This window comes from Indicator indicator, chromosome 36, assembly GCF_027791375.1.
Source record: "Indicator indicator isolate 239-I01 chromosome 36, UM_Iind_1.1, whole genome shotgun sequence".
NCBI classification, from domain to species: domain Eukaryota; kingdom Metazoa; phylum Chordata; class Aves; order Piciformes; family Indicatoridae; genus Indicator; species Indicator indicator.
This window is the reverse complement of record NC_072045.1, coordinates 1,215,236-1,229,746: the sequence shown is the minus strand read 5'-3', so window position 1 is coordinate 1,229,746 and position 14,511 is coordinate 1,215,236. Positions and strand designations below refer to the sequence as shown.

Here is a 14,511-nt window from a genome sequence, read left to right as displayed (position 1 = left end):
CTATTACCAGATGATCAGCTAGAAAGATTACTGGTTTGAGCTGTTGCATAAAGTAAAAGGCTGGAAGGAGTTGGAATGAGCCTGAAAACTGGCACAATTGAAGGGCTGGGTTTTAAGTACTGGCGTTTTCTATCTGGAAAGGGTGACACTGGTCTATGGTATGCTTGAACTGTGTCAGGTCTGCACCTCCTCTGGGATGTCTGATGGGAGTGTTCATCCTTCAGTGTTCAGGCCTTGGTTAAGACACTTTAGTTGCAGGTGGAATTGAGAGTTTGACTATCCTGAAGCTGAGGAGAGCACTTCTGGAATGGGTGTTCCCATTGCTCAAATTGGGCAGATGGTGAGGATTGCTCTGGGGGCTGGTATTGAAAGAGTAGGGGTTTGTGGGTTTTTTTGCCTCCTGTGGGTGTTGTGCGTGGTCAGCTCATGGATTCTGTGCTCAGGACAAAGCTCTTACCAATATCTGCTTGTGCTGTCACTTGATCTTGTGCTTGGTAATTCTTTGGGGCTATCTCAGAGCATTGCATGAGCCTGCACTCCCCTGATTGGTGTGGTGCAGCAGAGCTCTAAGGAGCTAGCTGCAAGTACAAGAAGTCCACCTTAGAACTCAGTCCTCTGGCTGCTGTTTTTTCCCTGCAGAGCTTTAGAAATGACCAAAGAGCATTTGCTGTGGCAGCTGACAGTGCTGAGTAGCCCAGGCAGGAGGCATTAGCTGTGAGTCAGTGGCCAGTCAGAGGTAAACTTACAGTAGGCATGGCTGAGAACAGCTGTAGCCCATCCCAGATGTCTCTGTGGGGTCAGCCCATGACCATGTGAGGACAGAGGTGACTGCATCCCCACTCTGATTGCCCTTGAATAATGTAGCTTAACACGAGAGCACGGGGTGAGCCAGGGGTAGCAAAGGGCTCAGTCTGGTCCTGTTGTCCCACTTGGTCCTGTGAAGTGAAACAGGCCAGAAGACACTGACTGGGACAGTTCAGCTGGAATAAAATGAGCCTGGTGGATGTAGGCAGCTCAGAAACCTGCAGGGAATGCAGAAATGTGCAGGCACCTGCTCAGGGTGAGGCCTGTGCTGGGGTATCCTCTGCTGTAGCTGTTCTGGGGGTTTTGAGCCAGACAAGGAGGCAGGAGGCTGCTGCTGGCTGTAATAATAATTCAAAGCATTTTTACTTTAAATTTTATTTATATCTTAAAAATAGACATCAGTATTAAAATATCAGTAAACAAACCTGTGAGACCAAAGCAGCGAGTACAGAATACATAGAGTAGTGTACTAGGGAGTGGCTGTGAGCATTGTAGATTAACTTCAGTGCAAAGCTGAAGCAGCCCCACTGCGAGGTCAGCAGTGTGCAGCCCACACCAAGTTTCCTGGGGAGCATCTCCGAGCTTGCAGCATGGCCCAGACCAGGCCTAGGTGGGGCAGAAGTGATGGTGGGGGAGGAGGCTGGGCCACAGAGCAGAAGGGGGAGGGGCTGTGCCACACATTGGCTTTGTGAAGGTTTCAGAACAGAGCTGACTTCACATGCAGAAGCTTTTTTTCTCTTTCTTCCTGGTCCTTGCTCCTTACCTTGCCTGCTCTCACCCTGCCTGGTGCACACACACATCTGCGACATACACATCCCTCTCTGCAGGCCCTGGGCTCCCTCAGCACTTCTTGCCACTTTTTTTTTCCTGGAGCTATCCTCAGATGCTCTCCTCACTTTTGGGAAGGGTTTGGGCTCTGGTTGCCTTCACAGTCAGTGGCTCTGAGACTCTATTTATACTGAGCAGCTAATTTCTGTCCTTCCCCCTGGGACAAGGTCTCTGCTCCCTGCGTCAGGTGTTGGCTGGGCAGTCTCTGTCCGTGGCTTGTGGCCTCCTCCTGTTAGCTTCGCTGCTGCCCTGAGTGCCCAGAAGTGTTCCTGGCTCAGCAGATGACATCACCAAGTGATTCCATGTTGAACTCCATCCTTTGACTAAGTAATATATGGTTGGGTTGGGTTTTTATCACTTTGTGTGCATGTGCTAGGAAAAAAATGCAGATTTCATCCAGGAAAGGAAATGCCGGAAAAGAAGGGCAAGTATTTCAGTCTGGAATTGCTCCCAGACCATGTCCAAGGCACCAGGAAGCAGCTTGCTGTGTCCCCTCTCTCTTGCCTGCTGGGCATGGCTTCCCCAGGGACACTGAGCTGGTGCAGACCTTCCACAGCCCTGCCCCCTGCCACCAGCTCCACTGCCCCACAGCTGCCAGGGGCTGCTGAGAGCAGAAACCAGGAGCTAGTGCTGTTGGGTTTGTTTTCTGTGTTCCAGTGCGTTAGGGACTCACAGAGGGCCCTGCCAGCATAGCTCCAGTGGTGACAGCAGGGAGCAGAGGGGATGGGGCACACCCCATGCCGAGGTCACTTGATGCTTGGCTTCTCTGTCCCTTGGTGGAGCAAGGTGGCCATGCCTGGGCTGCTGTCAGCAGCACAGACAGGCAAGTGAGGCCCTGGGAGGAGGCCTGCTCCTAGTGACAGGGGGGTTGGAGCATCTGCAGTGCAGGGAGCAGTTCAGCATGCACAGGAGTGGCAGGTGAGGGGACATCAGTTACAGGCCAGTGCTGATGATGCTGACTGGCACCTGGCTGGATCCCAGGGTTACTGATCTGCTGTCTTGGGGCTGCCTGGGCTCTTCAGGGCTGTTGGAGATATCCCCTGCTGTAGAGAGAGCAGCCACAAAATGTCACCAGAGATCCCTCCAGTGACTCCTGGTCAGGACCAGCCAGGCTGGGTCCCTGCTTCTGAGGATGCAGTGAGTGTGTGGCACCTGTCCTTGCAGCCCTTTCCTGGGGGGTACTGTGGGTCACAGCCCTGTCCACTCCCACGGGGCCCCCTTCCTACCAGTGCAGCTGAGGCATGGTGCAGTGGCACAGGGCAGGTGGCAGGAGCTGGGGGGTGGCGGGGAGAGGTACTCACTGGAGGCTGTGCCTTGGTGCCATTGAGGTGGGCGTAGAGCAGCACAGCGATGTCGCTGTGCCCAGCCTCCAGCGCGATGGCCACGGCGTTATTCCCGTCCTGGAAGGGAGGGCGCTTGGGAAGACCCTCGGGGCAGGCCGCGGGGCGGGGCAGGTGTCGCCGGGCCGCGGCGGCACAGAGACTTACGGTGTCGGTGATGGAGACGTCGCAGGCAGGCTGGGCGAGCAGCAGCTTCACGGTGTGGGTGCGGCCATGCTCGCAGGCGCACATCAGAGCCGTGGAGCCCTCCTCGTCCTGCAGGTTGACGTCGGCCCCGCAGGCCAGCAGGGCGGCCACCATCTCCTGCCGGCCGTGGCTGACAGCCAGCATCAGCGCGGTCTGCCCAGCCTGCAGTGCAAGGGACGCTGCCAGGCTGCTCCTGCCCTGGTTCTGCCACCCACTCTTCTGCTGCCCCAGGGAGGGACTGCTCCTGTCCCTGGTGCCCACCCAGTCTCTGGGCACCTCTCACTCGAGATTAGATATGGGTGAGACCTAAGAGCCCTGATGCCAGGCAGGAGTTCCTAACATGATGCCCTCTGTCCTAGCCCCTCCAGGCTCTGGAGTCACAGTCCTGCCCTTGGAGGAGCTGAGCTTGGCCCTGGCAGCTGCCTCGGGGCCAGAGGAGCAGGTAAGGATGGTGACCCCAAGCCCACACTCACCTGGCTGGCCTTGGCATTGACGTTGCCCATGCTGAAGAGCCTCCTGACCACGTTCATGTCGTCTTCCTGCTCGACAGCTGCTAGCGCTGCCAGCATGAGAGCTGTGTAGCCAGCTTTGTTCTGGTGGTCCACATTACAGACCCCTGGGAGATGGGCACAGCAGGGGGCTCAGTAGGCATGGACTGAGCCACGTGCCTGGATCCTGCCCTGCCTAGGGTGCTTCAAGATGTCCCACAGCCCCACGGGCACAGGCTTGCTGAGGGGTTCTCCCTCTCCAATCTGGGCTGCAGTGGCTACCCACATTCTTCTGCACCTGTGGATGGGCACAGCCCAGGGCAGCTCTTCCTGCCCCTTTGCTGCCAGCACCATCTCGCCATGCCTGGCAGGGCCAGGACATGGCCTGGGGCCAGAGTAGGATGGTGGCATGGGGATGTTTCTGGGGCTTAGGGGCACTGACCTGTGTCCAGCAGCAGCTGCACAATGTGGAAGTTGGAGTGGGATACACTGTAGTGCAGAGCTGTGTTGCCATTGCCATCTGCCAGGTTCACCACGTGGGTCAGGAGAGCAGGAGAGAGCTCGGCGAAGGCCAGCAGGTGGTTGGCAACTGTGTCAGGGACGGAGGACTTCTGGCTGGACAGACGGAACCACTCCTGCAGCACCAAGCTGCTGCTGGCGAGCTGTGGGCAGCGAGCGGGACTGAGCTGGGGGCTGCAGCTTCTGCATGCCCCACACCCCCCTGCAGCCACCCTCTGCTGCTGCCCCTGGCAGGGAGCAGAAATCCTCCAGAGGAAGGGTTTGGGAGAAGGCAGGGAACCCCAACCCCATATTGGGATGGCCCAAGCTTGAGTCCTCGTGGGTTCAGGGGTGTCTGGAGCCAAGGGCTGTGTTCTGGGGGAAGATGCTGAGCTTTGCTTGGTCTGTTTTTGGGAAGGGCAGCCCCAGGGAGGACCCTGGCAGGCACTGGTTGAGCAGGTCCCACCCACAGCACCCCACTCACCACCTCTTTGCTCTTGGTGGCACCAGCATGGCCCAGGTGTGTCTTAACAATGAGGCAGGCCTCCCGCATCCTGGGGCTCAGCTCAAACCTGGGGAGAGCAGGGAGGGGTCTGTACCACAGGCCTGCATCCCCTGACCCAAGCCTCCCCAGCCAGAGCCACCCTGAGGCTCCTCCAGAGCCTCCTCTCCCCTGTGCCCATGAGCTTCTTGTGGTGCAACAACCAGCTTGGTAGTTGTAACTTGGCAGCTTCAGCCTCTGCAAAGCTCTGCTGAGCCAAGCCCTACCTGGGTGTGCCCAGGCAGTGTTTATCCAGATTTAGGCCAAATTTTTCCCTTTCGTTGAAAAATGCCATTAAAGGGTTGTTGGTTTTTTATATCCCACTCCAAACTACTCCAGCAAAGGGGCATCTGCGCTCTCCTCCTCTCCACAGCAGACCCAAGAAGCTGGCAGGACTCTTCCTGCTGAATGGTTTTTGCAGGAGCTGGAAGTGCTTTCCCCATCAGCTGCACCAAACCCAGGGCAGAGCTGCTGAGTGGGCAGGGCTGGTGCCAGCCTGTGCAGCGTGAGGGAGCCTTCCTCACTGGGCACTTACTTCTCCTTCACCTCAGGGGGCTCCAGCAGGGTCACTGCATCCCCCTGACACTCCTGTCCTGGTTCCGGCTTGCCTTCCCCAGCCTCCTCATCTGTGGTTTCCGTGTCCTGCTCCTCGCTGTTGGAGCTGTCAGCCGAAGCCTTCTCAGAGGAGCTGTCCTCCTCCTCCTCCTCCTCCTCCTCCTCCTCCTCCTCCTCCTCCTCCTCGCTGGATGTGCTCTCGTACCTGTGCAAAGGGAAGCTGCTCGGTGGTAACACAGCACCTGGCTGGTCCCCCCCTGAGACCCTACTGCCACTGCTCCCCAGTGCAGGGTGGGGATGCTGGGGCCCAGGGCCGGCCCAGGCGGGCAGGAGAAGGCCCCCAGCACATACTCCCCGTTCAGCACGCCCACGAACTGCAGGCTCTTCTTGCTGCCCTCGGCCTCACTCCGGGGAGGGCCATCCCTCTTCTTCATGATGGACTTCAGGGCTCCTGGGGTAGAGATGGGTGTCAGGAGCCTACCCACATTGGTCCTGCAGGCGCTGTCCCCATTAGGGCCACCCTCCTCTTTCCTACAGGGACATCCCATCCCAAACCCTGCTGTCACCCGTGGTGCTGACTCACCAGCTGCAGGGCTCGGAGCAGCTCTGCCATCCTGCCCTGGGCACGGGTCACAGCCACTGGGCATCATGTCTGGCATGGCTGGCCTGGGGGCTGGGCTGCTCTGGCACATCCCCCCTGTTTCTCCTGCAGCCTGCACCAAGGAGGCACTCAGGGCATGGCCTGCACTGGGCTCTGCCTCCTCGCCTGCTGGGACGGTGCTGCCCATGTCGGTCTGGCTGCTGCACACATCTGTTTGGCTGCCTTTGTCTTCACCCCTGGGCACCGAATCCGGTCCGACGGCCACGTCGTGCCCCTGGGGGTGGCAGCCCACCCCGATGCAGGCAGTCTGTGGGCAGCACTCCACACCTGCCTCCGCCGTCTGCAGGGTGTCTCCGGCCGCCCGGCTCTGCATCGCCACTGCAGCCTCCACCAGCACCTCAGCCACCTGTGGCTTGGCTGTCACCTCCTTGTCCGCCTGCCCACAGGGCCTACGGGCACACACCTCCAGCCGCAGCTCCTCCAACTCCCGCGTGGCCTCCTGCAGGTGCCCCTCCATCAGGGCAATTACCTCCTTCTGGTGCCCCACTGTCTGCTGCAGCAGCTCCAGCTCCTGCTCTGCCTCGCTGGACAGCCCCAGTGAGGACTCCAGCACCCAGACGGACGCATCCTTGCGCTCCCTCTCCCTGCTGTCAACCACATCGCTGCCCTCCTGCTGGGACCGGTAGTAGAAGACCACATCAGCCATGGCACGGTCCTCACCCACCGCCACAGAGCGGCACAGTCTCTCGGCGGCCCTGGGGCTCCTGCTGGGCCAACCCCGGCCAGCCCTCTCTGGCACTGCCAGCTTCTCCGTCAGCTTCCTCAGCTCTGCGATCTTGCTCGCTCGCCCCTTCACTGGCTCCACTTCACCCTCCAGCCCTGCTCGGGCTGGCTCCTCACCCCCTGCCACTGCCTCGGAGCCAGGGGGATGGCCGAAAGCCTCGCTGGGCTCTGCCGACAGCTTCTCCATCAGCTTTGCCTTCTCCCTCTTCAGCTCACAGATCTGTGTCTCCAGCAGGGGGATGACTTTCACCTGCTCCTCCAGGTCCCGCAGCTGCCGCAGGGCCGCAGCCATCTGCTCCCGCACATGGTGCAGGGGTGCAGTGCTGAGCCCTACCGCCGGGGTGCTGTGCCCTGAGCTGCCAGGGCTCGCCTGGCCCCAGCCGACCTGCCCCTCCGTGCCTACCAGCGCCCAGGGGAGCTGCTGGCTCGGGCTGCTGCGGGAGGCACCACTGAAGTCCTGCAAGTGGCCTTGCTCCTGCTCCAGCCTCCGGCTTGTCTCCAGCAGGGTCTTCTCCACCCGCGGGTTTCGCACGAGGCCCTTGCGGGTGGGAGGAGGGAGCAGCCGCACCGGCAGCGGCGGCGAGACAGGGTGGGAGGTTGGCTTGCTCGGGGCCCCCTGGCTGTGTGGGGACAGCAGCACTGCTGCCCTTCCATCCTCACTGGCCATGGAGGTGAGGGATTCAGTGGAGGTCCAGGCACTGGCATGGCTGATGGGGCTGCGCAGGGCGTTGGGCGGCTGCCGGGCACCTCTGGCCCTGCGTGGCACCTTCCTGAGCGTTTGGCCACTTTGGATGTCATCGACGTACTTCAGGAAATCCAGGTCCAGGAGGAAGCCGTAGGGAGTCTCCAGTGAGTAGGAGCTCTTCTCCCCATCGTCCTGGTCCCGGTACAAGAATGGGCCCCCGAGATCTGCGGGAGGAGGAGGGATGGCTAGGGAGAGACCTGATGGAGGCAGGAAGGCTTTTCCCACTGGGTTATACTGGGTTCTGCAGGCCCCACTCTGTGCCAGGATACTGCTGGCAGTGCGCCCAGCAGAGGACCCTGGCACCCTCAGTGTTGTTGGGTGTCACAGGGCACCCACTCTGTGCCAAGGTTGGTGCTGGGGTGAAGAAGCCCCTGAAGATGGGATGGGACAGCTCAGCCCTGCCACTCCCCTCACGTGCCCTCTGCTGTCCCTGCCCCGTGACACCCCCAGCCTCTTTACCTGGAAGGTTTTGGTTCAGGGGTGCAGGCTGAGCCATCTTCTCCCCAGGATGTTGCTGACTAGGGGATCATCAACCTGCAACGACAGGGCCACGTCCTTTGAAACTGAGCAATCAGGGAACACTGAGCCCCACGCAGCCACAAATCAGTGTCCCCTGGCCGGGGGACACCCCACAGCCACCCTCCGCCATGTGCCGAGCTCCCTCCCCCGCTGTGGCGCCGGCGGTGCGGCAGGAGCGGAGCGCTGCCTGCGGGGCTGGGGCTCTTTGTACATTTAAGGAATGCTCGGGCTGGGGCCGCTGCGGCCGCTCCCTGCCAGCTCCAAGGGTGCAGAGCCGTGAGTCAGAGCCTGGCTGTGCTGCGAGAACGAGTGGAAAGAAAAAAGAGGCCGCAGAAAAGTTTGCTTTGGATGAAGTGAATCGATGCTTTTGCCTGACAGCAGGTAGCTGCCAGCACCTCTGGGCCACTGGGTGCCATGGCTGCCCTCTGCAAGGGCTGAGCAGGACCAGGGTGCCCTGTGCTGTCCATCCCTGCCCCAGGGGTGTCTTGAGGGTCAGTGACCCCCCAGGAGGGACTTGGCTGCCTTTTCCTAGTGGGGGCTAAGGCATGGTGGGAGGTGGGGGCAATGAAATGGGAACCCCAGGAGCCAGGCATGGGCATGCTGGAGGGGAGCCAGCAGGATGTGGCTACAGGCCAGGGTGAGCTCAAGCTAAGGGTGCTGCCAGCTGTGAGCATTTAGATGGGACCTGCCATAACATCTGGCAGCATCTGGGTGCTGGGCCCAGGCTGGAAGTGTTCCTGGCAGGAGCAGGACAGGGGCAAACAGAACCCCAGGATCACTTACTGCTGCTGCGCACAGCATCACCCCCCAGGCACCCACAGGGTTCTCACTTGGCAGGGATGTGGTGGCCCTGCCCATGGGCACAGGTGGCCATAGGGCTGTGCAGCTGTTGGTGGGCAAAGCATCTGGCACCAAGCTATTTTTGGAAAAAAGCGAGGGAGGAAGCATGCTGCAGAGGAAAGGCAGCTCAGGAACGGCCCTAAGGGAAGCTGAGACTCAGCTCTGTCCAGATCAGGGTTCAGGATCTGCCCTTGGCTGCAGACAGACATTCACATCCATTTCCAAATCCCCTGCCTGGGACAATCAGAGGATCCAGACTTCCACAGCAGAGATGCTGTGGCCATCCCTGTCACATGGGGATGGTGTGAGCGTCCCTGCCTTGCACCCCCTGCCCATGGCAATGCGGCTGCAGTCACCAGCCTGTGGCTCACCCTGACCACGCAGCTGCCAGGAGCTGGAGGAGCAGCCTTGGAACAGGCAGCACCAGGTCAGGCTCAGCTGGACAGGGCAGCCTCCCACTGCAGCCCCAGGGCATGGGGTCGAGGGGTTCACTACAACCAAGCAAGAATGAGACACCTCCCATCAGTCACCAGGCCAGATCCTGGGGCTCTTGCCCTCCTCTACCAACCCATCCATAGCTGATGTACTTCCAGCTTCCACCTCCCTTGGGATCATCCCAGCTCCATCCTGGCACCCCTTCCACCTTCCCTGGGATCATCCCAGCTCTGTCCTGGCACTCCACCTTTCCCCTGCCACCAACTTCGTGCCTGGCACCCCCAGCTCATCCAATCCCTCCTGCCCCGGGGAGCTGCCAGCTTCCTCCTCCCCGAGGCCCTCACTGCAGGTCATTAAGCAGCATGGTGGTGAGGACAAACCTCCCAGCAGGCTCTGTGCAGGCTGTAAATCAAACGGGAGGAAGGGGGAGAGCAGCAGGAGCAGGGCCAGCAGCAGCATTTCCTCAGCCAGCAGCTCCCTTCCGCTGCCTGGGCAGACATTGTCCTGCCTGGGGCTGTGCCAGGAGGAGCTGCCTCTGCCGGGAGCCCTGCACAAGTTCTGCTGCTTGTGGCAGAGGCCCTTCCCCCAGCACTGCCCTGATGTCCCCTCTGCTGACCCAGGGCTGCACTGCTCCTTCCCTGTGCCACCTCGTCCTGCCCCTTCAGCTGATGCCAGCGGATACATGGCAGCACTGCCTGTCCCCAAAGCCAGGGGACAGCCTCTCACAGTTCCCCTGTGGCTCTTGGCCCCCATCGTTGGAGGTCCAACAAGATGGGCTGGATCCAGTTCTGCCTTCACCCAGCTCCAAAACAAAGAGCCAGGCCAGGCCATGGACCTGCTCCAAATCACTGCATACTGCTCTGGAGACCCTGTGATGGCCAAACCCTGACAGGCTCCCCATGATGTCCCCCTGGGCACCATGCAGTATGCAACCTGCACCTGGGCTGCCCTGGGCTGGGTGGTGAAGTGAGAGGCAGGGTGGATTTGAGCTGGAGAGTATGAGCAAAGGAGGCAGAGGGCCCTGTACAGCGGCAGTGAAAGGGTTAAGTCCCCACACCCTTGGCCCAGCCGCTGCTGGCACCTGCTGGGGCGGCCACACAAAGCCAGCCCTTGTCCCCAGCTGGCCGCCACCAGCACTTCAAAGGGAAGCCGCTCTCCACCTGGGCTGAAGTCCCAATGGGGAAGACCATGCCGGCCACCTTGGTGCCAAAGGCTGATTTTCAGCAGCTGTGGCTGCTCCCCTGGGCACCAGGGCTTGGTGCTGATGGGGCTGGGCACAGGGGCCCCCAGGTGCCAGATTCCTTTGGATAAAAAATGCAAACGTTGTTTCTAGTCTTGCTCTATTTCTGCAGAGAAGCAGGGGGGGACCAAGAGAAGTGGAGGAGGAGGAGGTGAAGGAGAAGGCTACTGCATGAGGACACAGTTGTCCCTATGGAGGGAGGGCTACACTTCACCCTGGGCTTGCACCTCTGATTCTTCCTCTTGCCACCGTAGTGATGCCAACACAGGAAACTTGGGGCCAAAACTAGAGCTGCTCTGCTCAGTGACAATAAAAAGCCCTGTAGGGGATGGGGCAGCCTGGGCAAGTTGGCACAGCTCACATACAGCCCAGTACTCATGCCCCAGCCTCACCCAACCCCCTGGCATGCTTGGCCTTGTGGAGCCTTCTCTGCTCTGGGTCCCCAAGCCCCTGGGCTGCAGGGAACAGGCCTGGAACAGCTATTGTTAAAGCTGCAGACTTCTTTGGGCCCTTTCCCTCATCAGGGGCACAAGTGGGGCAGCCCCCACCCTGGTTCAGCCACATATGCTTGGCCATACAGCCTGAGCCACTCCACCAGCGTGGCCAGAGCTGGACATGGAGAGAGTTCTCACTGGCTCTCCTCCCAAGCCAAAACAGTGAGGTCATGAGGAATGTGAGAAGAACAGAGTCCAGAGCAGCCCTGGCCAGCACAACTTGATTTATCTCAGCCAGGCATGCTTCCCCCAAAGCTGCGTGCAGGAGATAAGGCCCAAAGCTTGGGGCTGAGGCTGTCCCAGAGTTAAAGGGAAAACACTGAGCAAGCACAGGGCTTCCACCACTGCCAGTGCCCTGCTGGGATTCAGGCTGCTCACACGTCCCTGTCACCTGCAGTGTCACCGCTGGTGCTGTGGCACCTTCCTGGCCACCTCTCCTGTCCCCATCCCCTGGACCATGGCTGTAGAGCACAGCTGGTGTTGTGTGCCACCTGCTGTCCCCACGCCTGCTCTCCCAGGCCCCGTTGGCCACACTGCCCATGCTGGAGCTGCTCCCATTACTGCTGGGTGCTGTGTGGGTGTGCCTGTGCTGGCCAGAGAGGGAAAAGGAAATGCTGCTTCCCACTCAGCAGCCTCATCTCAGGGCTAGGCTGCTATTTCTGGAGTTTGTCACTGTCAGCATGGGTGTCAGAAAGCCATGGGAGCTGCTTGAGCTCTCCAGCACCTCGGGGACCTCCCCAGGCTCACACAACCTGGACAGCAGGTGTGGTCCATAGGTAGATGTGCTCACAGGGGGATCTGCTCTCCATGCCGTGCCACATCTATAGCTCAGTAGGGCTCCTGTAACTCCACTAGAAAACATCTACCTCTGGTCTTGCACTCCCATCACAGCTGCCCACCACCACTTCCAGAAACACCTCCCTGATCCCCCCAGGGCTGATGACCACACATGCAGCTGGCAGAGTCCCAGCGGCCTAGGATCACCCTGCTGCGAGGAGGTGCTGGGGGGTGAAGTGGTTCCACTTAGCCCTGGGTACACACGCAGCCAGGTACACCCATAGCACTGGGCACAGCCCCACGACGGGTTCCCCATCTGCCCACCATGTGCCCTCCAGCACCCCAGAGGGGCCTGCAGCCCCTGCCACACCCCCAGCCCTGTGGGCCTCCAGCACCTCGGAGTGTCCCCCAGTCCTGCAGCCTCCCAGTGCCCTGGGGTGCTCCACAGCACCGCCGTCCCTAGCAGGTCCCCACACCCCGGGTGCCCACCAGCATTCCCACCCTTCTGGGACGCCCATAGCACTCCCAGCCCTCTGCACGCCCCCGCAGGTTCGGGCGCCCCCAGCCCAACCCAACCCAACCCAGACCCGTACACCGCCCCGGAGATTCCTCGTCAGCCGGGGCAGGCGGCCCAGCTCGGCCCCGACGGCCCGGAGCCGCCTGCACCGGTCCAGGCTCCGCTGGGTGAGGGCAGAAGCCCCGGTCCCGGTGCTGCCAGGGCATAGTTCCCGAGCAGGGAGATGTCAGGCCCGCCCCACCCCAGCGCGGTCCCCGAGCGGCCCCTCGGCGGGCCCCGGGCGGCGGCGGCGGCGGCTCTGACTCCGACTCCGACTCCGGGGGCCCCGCCAGGCTCCGCCACGGGGACGAGCCCCCGCCCCGCCGCCGTCCGGAGCCGCCGCTGCCGGCCAGACCGGACCTTCCCCGTCCCTTCTCCGCCGCCCCTCACCTCACCGCCCGGGCGTCTGGGCTGCAGCCGGGCCCCAGCTCGGGGCCGCCGTCCCGGGCCCCGCAGCTCTGGGCTGCACCGCGGCGCCGGGCAGCGCTGCCCGCCGCAGCCCCGGGCCGAGGGCGGGCCGAGAGCGGGGCGGGGCGGGGCGGTGGCGGCGGGAGGGGATCGCCCCCGGGCCCCGACCGGGACGGGCACCGCCCCCGGCCCGCGCAGCACCGCGGGACCCCCTCTCACTCCGGCACGGAGGTCCTGCCGCTCCCCTCTCCTGGGGCTGGGGGCATCTGGGGCCATCTCTGTCCCCGTGGTCCCCGGGGTGGGATATCCCCTGTCCTGTCGAGCCCAGGAAGAGGATGTCCCTTGGCCTGGTCACGTCGGGGTCCGCCGTCCTGGTTACCCTGGGGAAGGGCTCTCCTTTGTCCCAGAGAGCCCGGGAAGGGAGGTGTCCACTGTCCCAGTCACTCCAGGGATGGCGGAACCCCTGCCCTGGTTATCTCTGGGGAATCCCCTGCCCTGGTTATCTCTCGAATGGGATGAGATAATGCCCTTACTCATCACTCTGGGCATGTCCCTACCCTGCTCACCTTGCCATGGTCTCCCTGGAGAAAGGGGGATCCCCTGCCTGTGTCGCCCTGATGATGTGTGGTATCCTCAGCCCTGAGCTCAACACTGCTGCGGGCTGGTGGCCTGCGGGTGCCAGGAGTCCAGCTCCCTGCTCCATCCTCCTCCTCACATCACAGATGTGTCCCCCCAGCCTGCCTGGCCCCTCTGGTCTCACACGTCCCACCCGTGCCTGGGAGCCCTGTGCCACTCTCCCCAGACGGGCTCCCCCGGGCCTGGCCCCGCTGGGTTTTGGCAGCCCTGCCCTGGCTCAGCAGCAGGCTGTTTGTCTCCTTTTCTTGCCAGCTTTCTTCCTTGCCTGCTCCGCACGCCGGTCGCTCAGCGCCAAGCTCTGGGCCGTGCTCCATCCCGCAGGGACCCCTGGCAGTTTCACATTTTAAAGCTTGCCCTCACTAGCAGCTCCAACCCCTTTCAAGGCTGAATTTCTCAGCAAGGACTTCTGCTTCTTTTTCTCTCTTTTTCAGCTGCTGCACCCCGCGGGTGGTTTTCCGTGGCTGACTCTTCTGTAACCACTGCTCTCGGGAAGAGCAGGAGAAGCAAGCAGCACTTCCCGGCTCCCGCCCAGCTGCCGCCTGCCAGCCTGGGGACTTCCTGGGAAAAGGTCAGCATCTGGACGGAAAAGCCTAATGGATCTACCTCCACTGACAAACCTCACCCCTCTCCAACCCATTTACATACTTGGCCTCTCCAACATCCTGTGGTAATGAACTTGATCATTTCATGCCCTTGTTCTGTCTCCAAAGCAGGTCTAGAATAGCTCCACTCCTGTCGATTCACTGCCTGCCTGGCAAAGAAATTGGCCTCTCCTCCCTAGCCATGCAGCCTGCCTCCTCCATCCAGACCTGGAAGGTAAGTCTGGCACAGTGAGCAAAGTCCCACCAGTGTCTGCCCACTGGCCGTGCCACAAAGCTTGTGCCCTGAGTCTCAGCTCAGAGCTCCACGGAGGGCACACAGCCAGGTCCTTGGTCTCCCTCTTGGAATCCTGACAAAGCTGTCACCCATTACCAAACTGCAGTTATTGTTTCCTCCTTGTGAAGGCAGGGAAAAACCCTGGAAGAGTTGAGTTAAAATGATCTTGGGAAAGAGATCTCATGCCAGCTCTGCAGACCTTTCCCATGTGTCCACTGCCACCCCAGGACCAGGGCAGAGCTGTGAAACAGTGCTGAGGAGCCTTGAAGCACGAAGCACCTCCAAGGAAACAGAAACCTGGGGCTGCCTAAATTTGCTGCTGGAGCAGCTGTGGCAGCTCAGAGGTATTTCCAGGCTAAAG

At 61.1% G+C, this 14,511-nt stretch overlaps 1 protein-coding gene across 2 annotated transcripts; it reads right to left on the bottom strand.

Annotated features, from left to right (window-relative positions):
* Positions 1-1,206: 1,206 nt before the first annotated feature.
* Positions 1,207-12,658, bottom strand: KANK3 (KN motif and ankyrin repeat domains 3). Of its 2 annotated transcripts, XM_054396025.1 has the most exons (11): positions 12,621-12,658; positions 7,829-7,903; positions 5,824-7,533; positions 5,592-5,691; positions 5,221-5,445; positions 4,629-4,716; positions 4,089-4,308; positions 3,632-3,774; positions 3,120-3,320; positions 2,934-3,032; positions 1,207-2,675 (listed from the first exon to the last, which is right to left on the bottom strand). In XM_054396025.1, the coding sequence occupies exons 2-11, from the start codon at positions 7,863-7,865 to the stop codon at positions 2,616-2,618; spliced, it is 2,883 nt and encodes a 960-aa protein (XP_054252000.1). In that variant the 5' UTR covers positions 7,866-7,903; positions 12,621-12,658; the 3' UTR covers positions 1,207-2,615. The 2 variants fall into 2 exon arrangements, with proteins under 2 accessions (XP_054252000.1, XP_054251999.1); XM_054396024.1 differs by having other exon boundaries at positions 2,633-3,032.
* Positions 12,659-14,511: the final 1,853 nt, after the last annotated feature.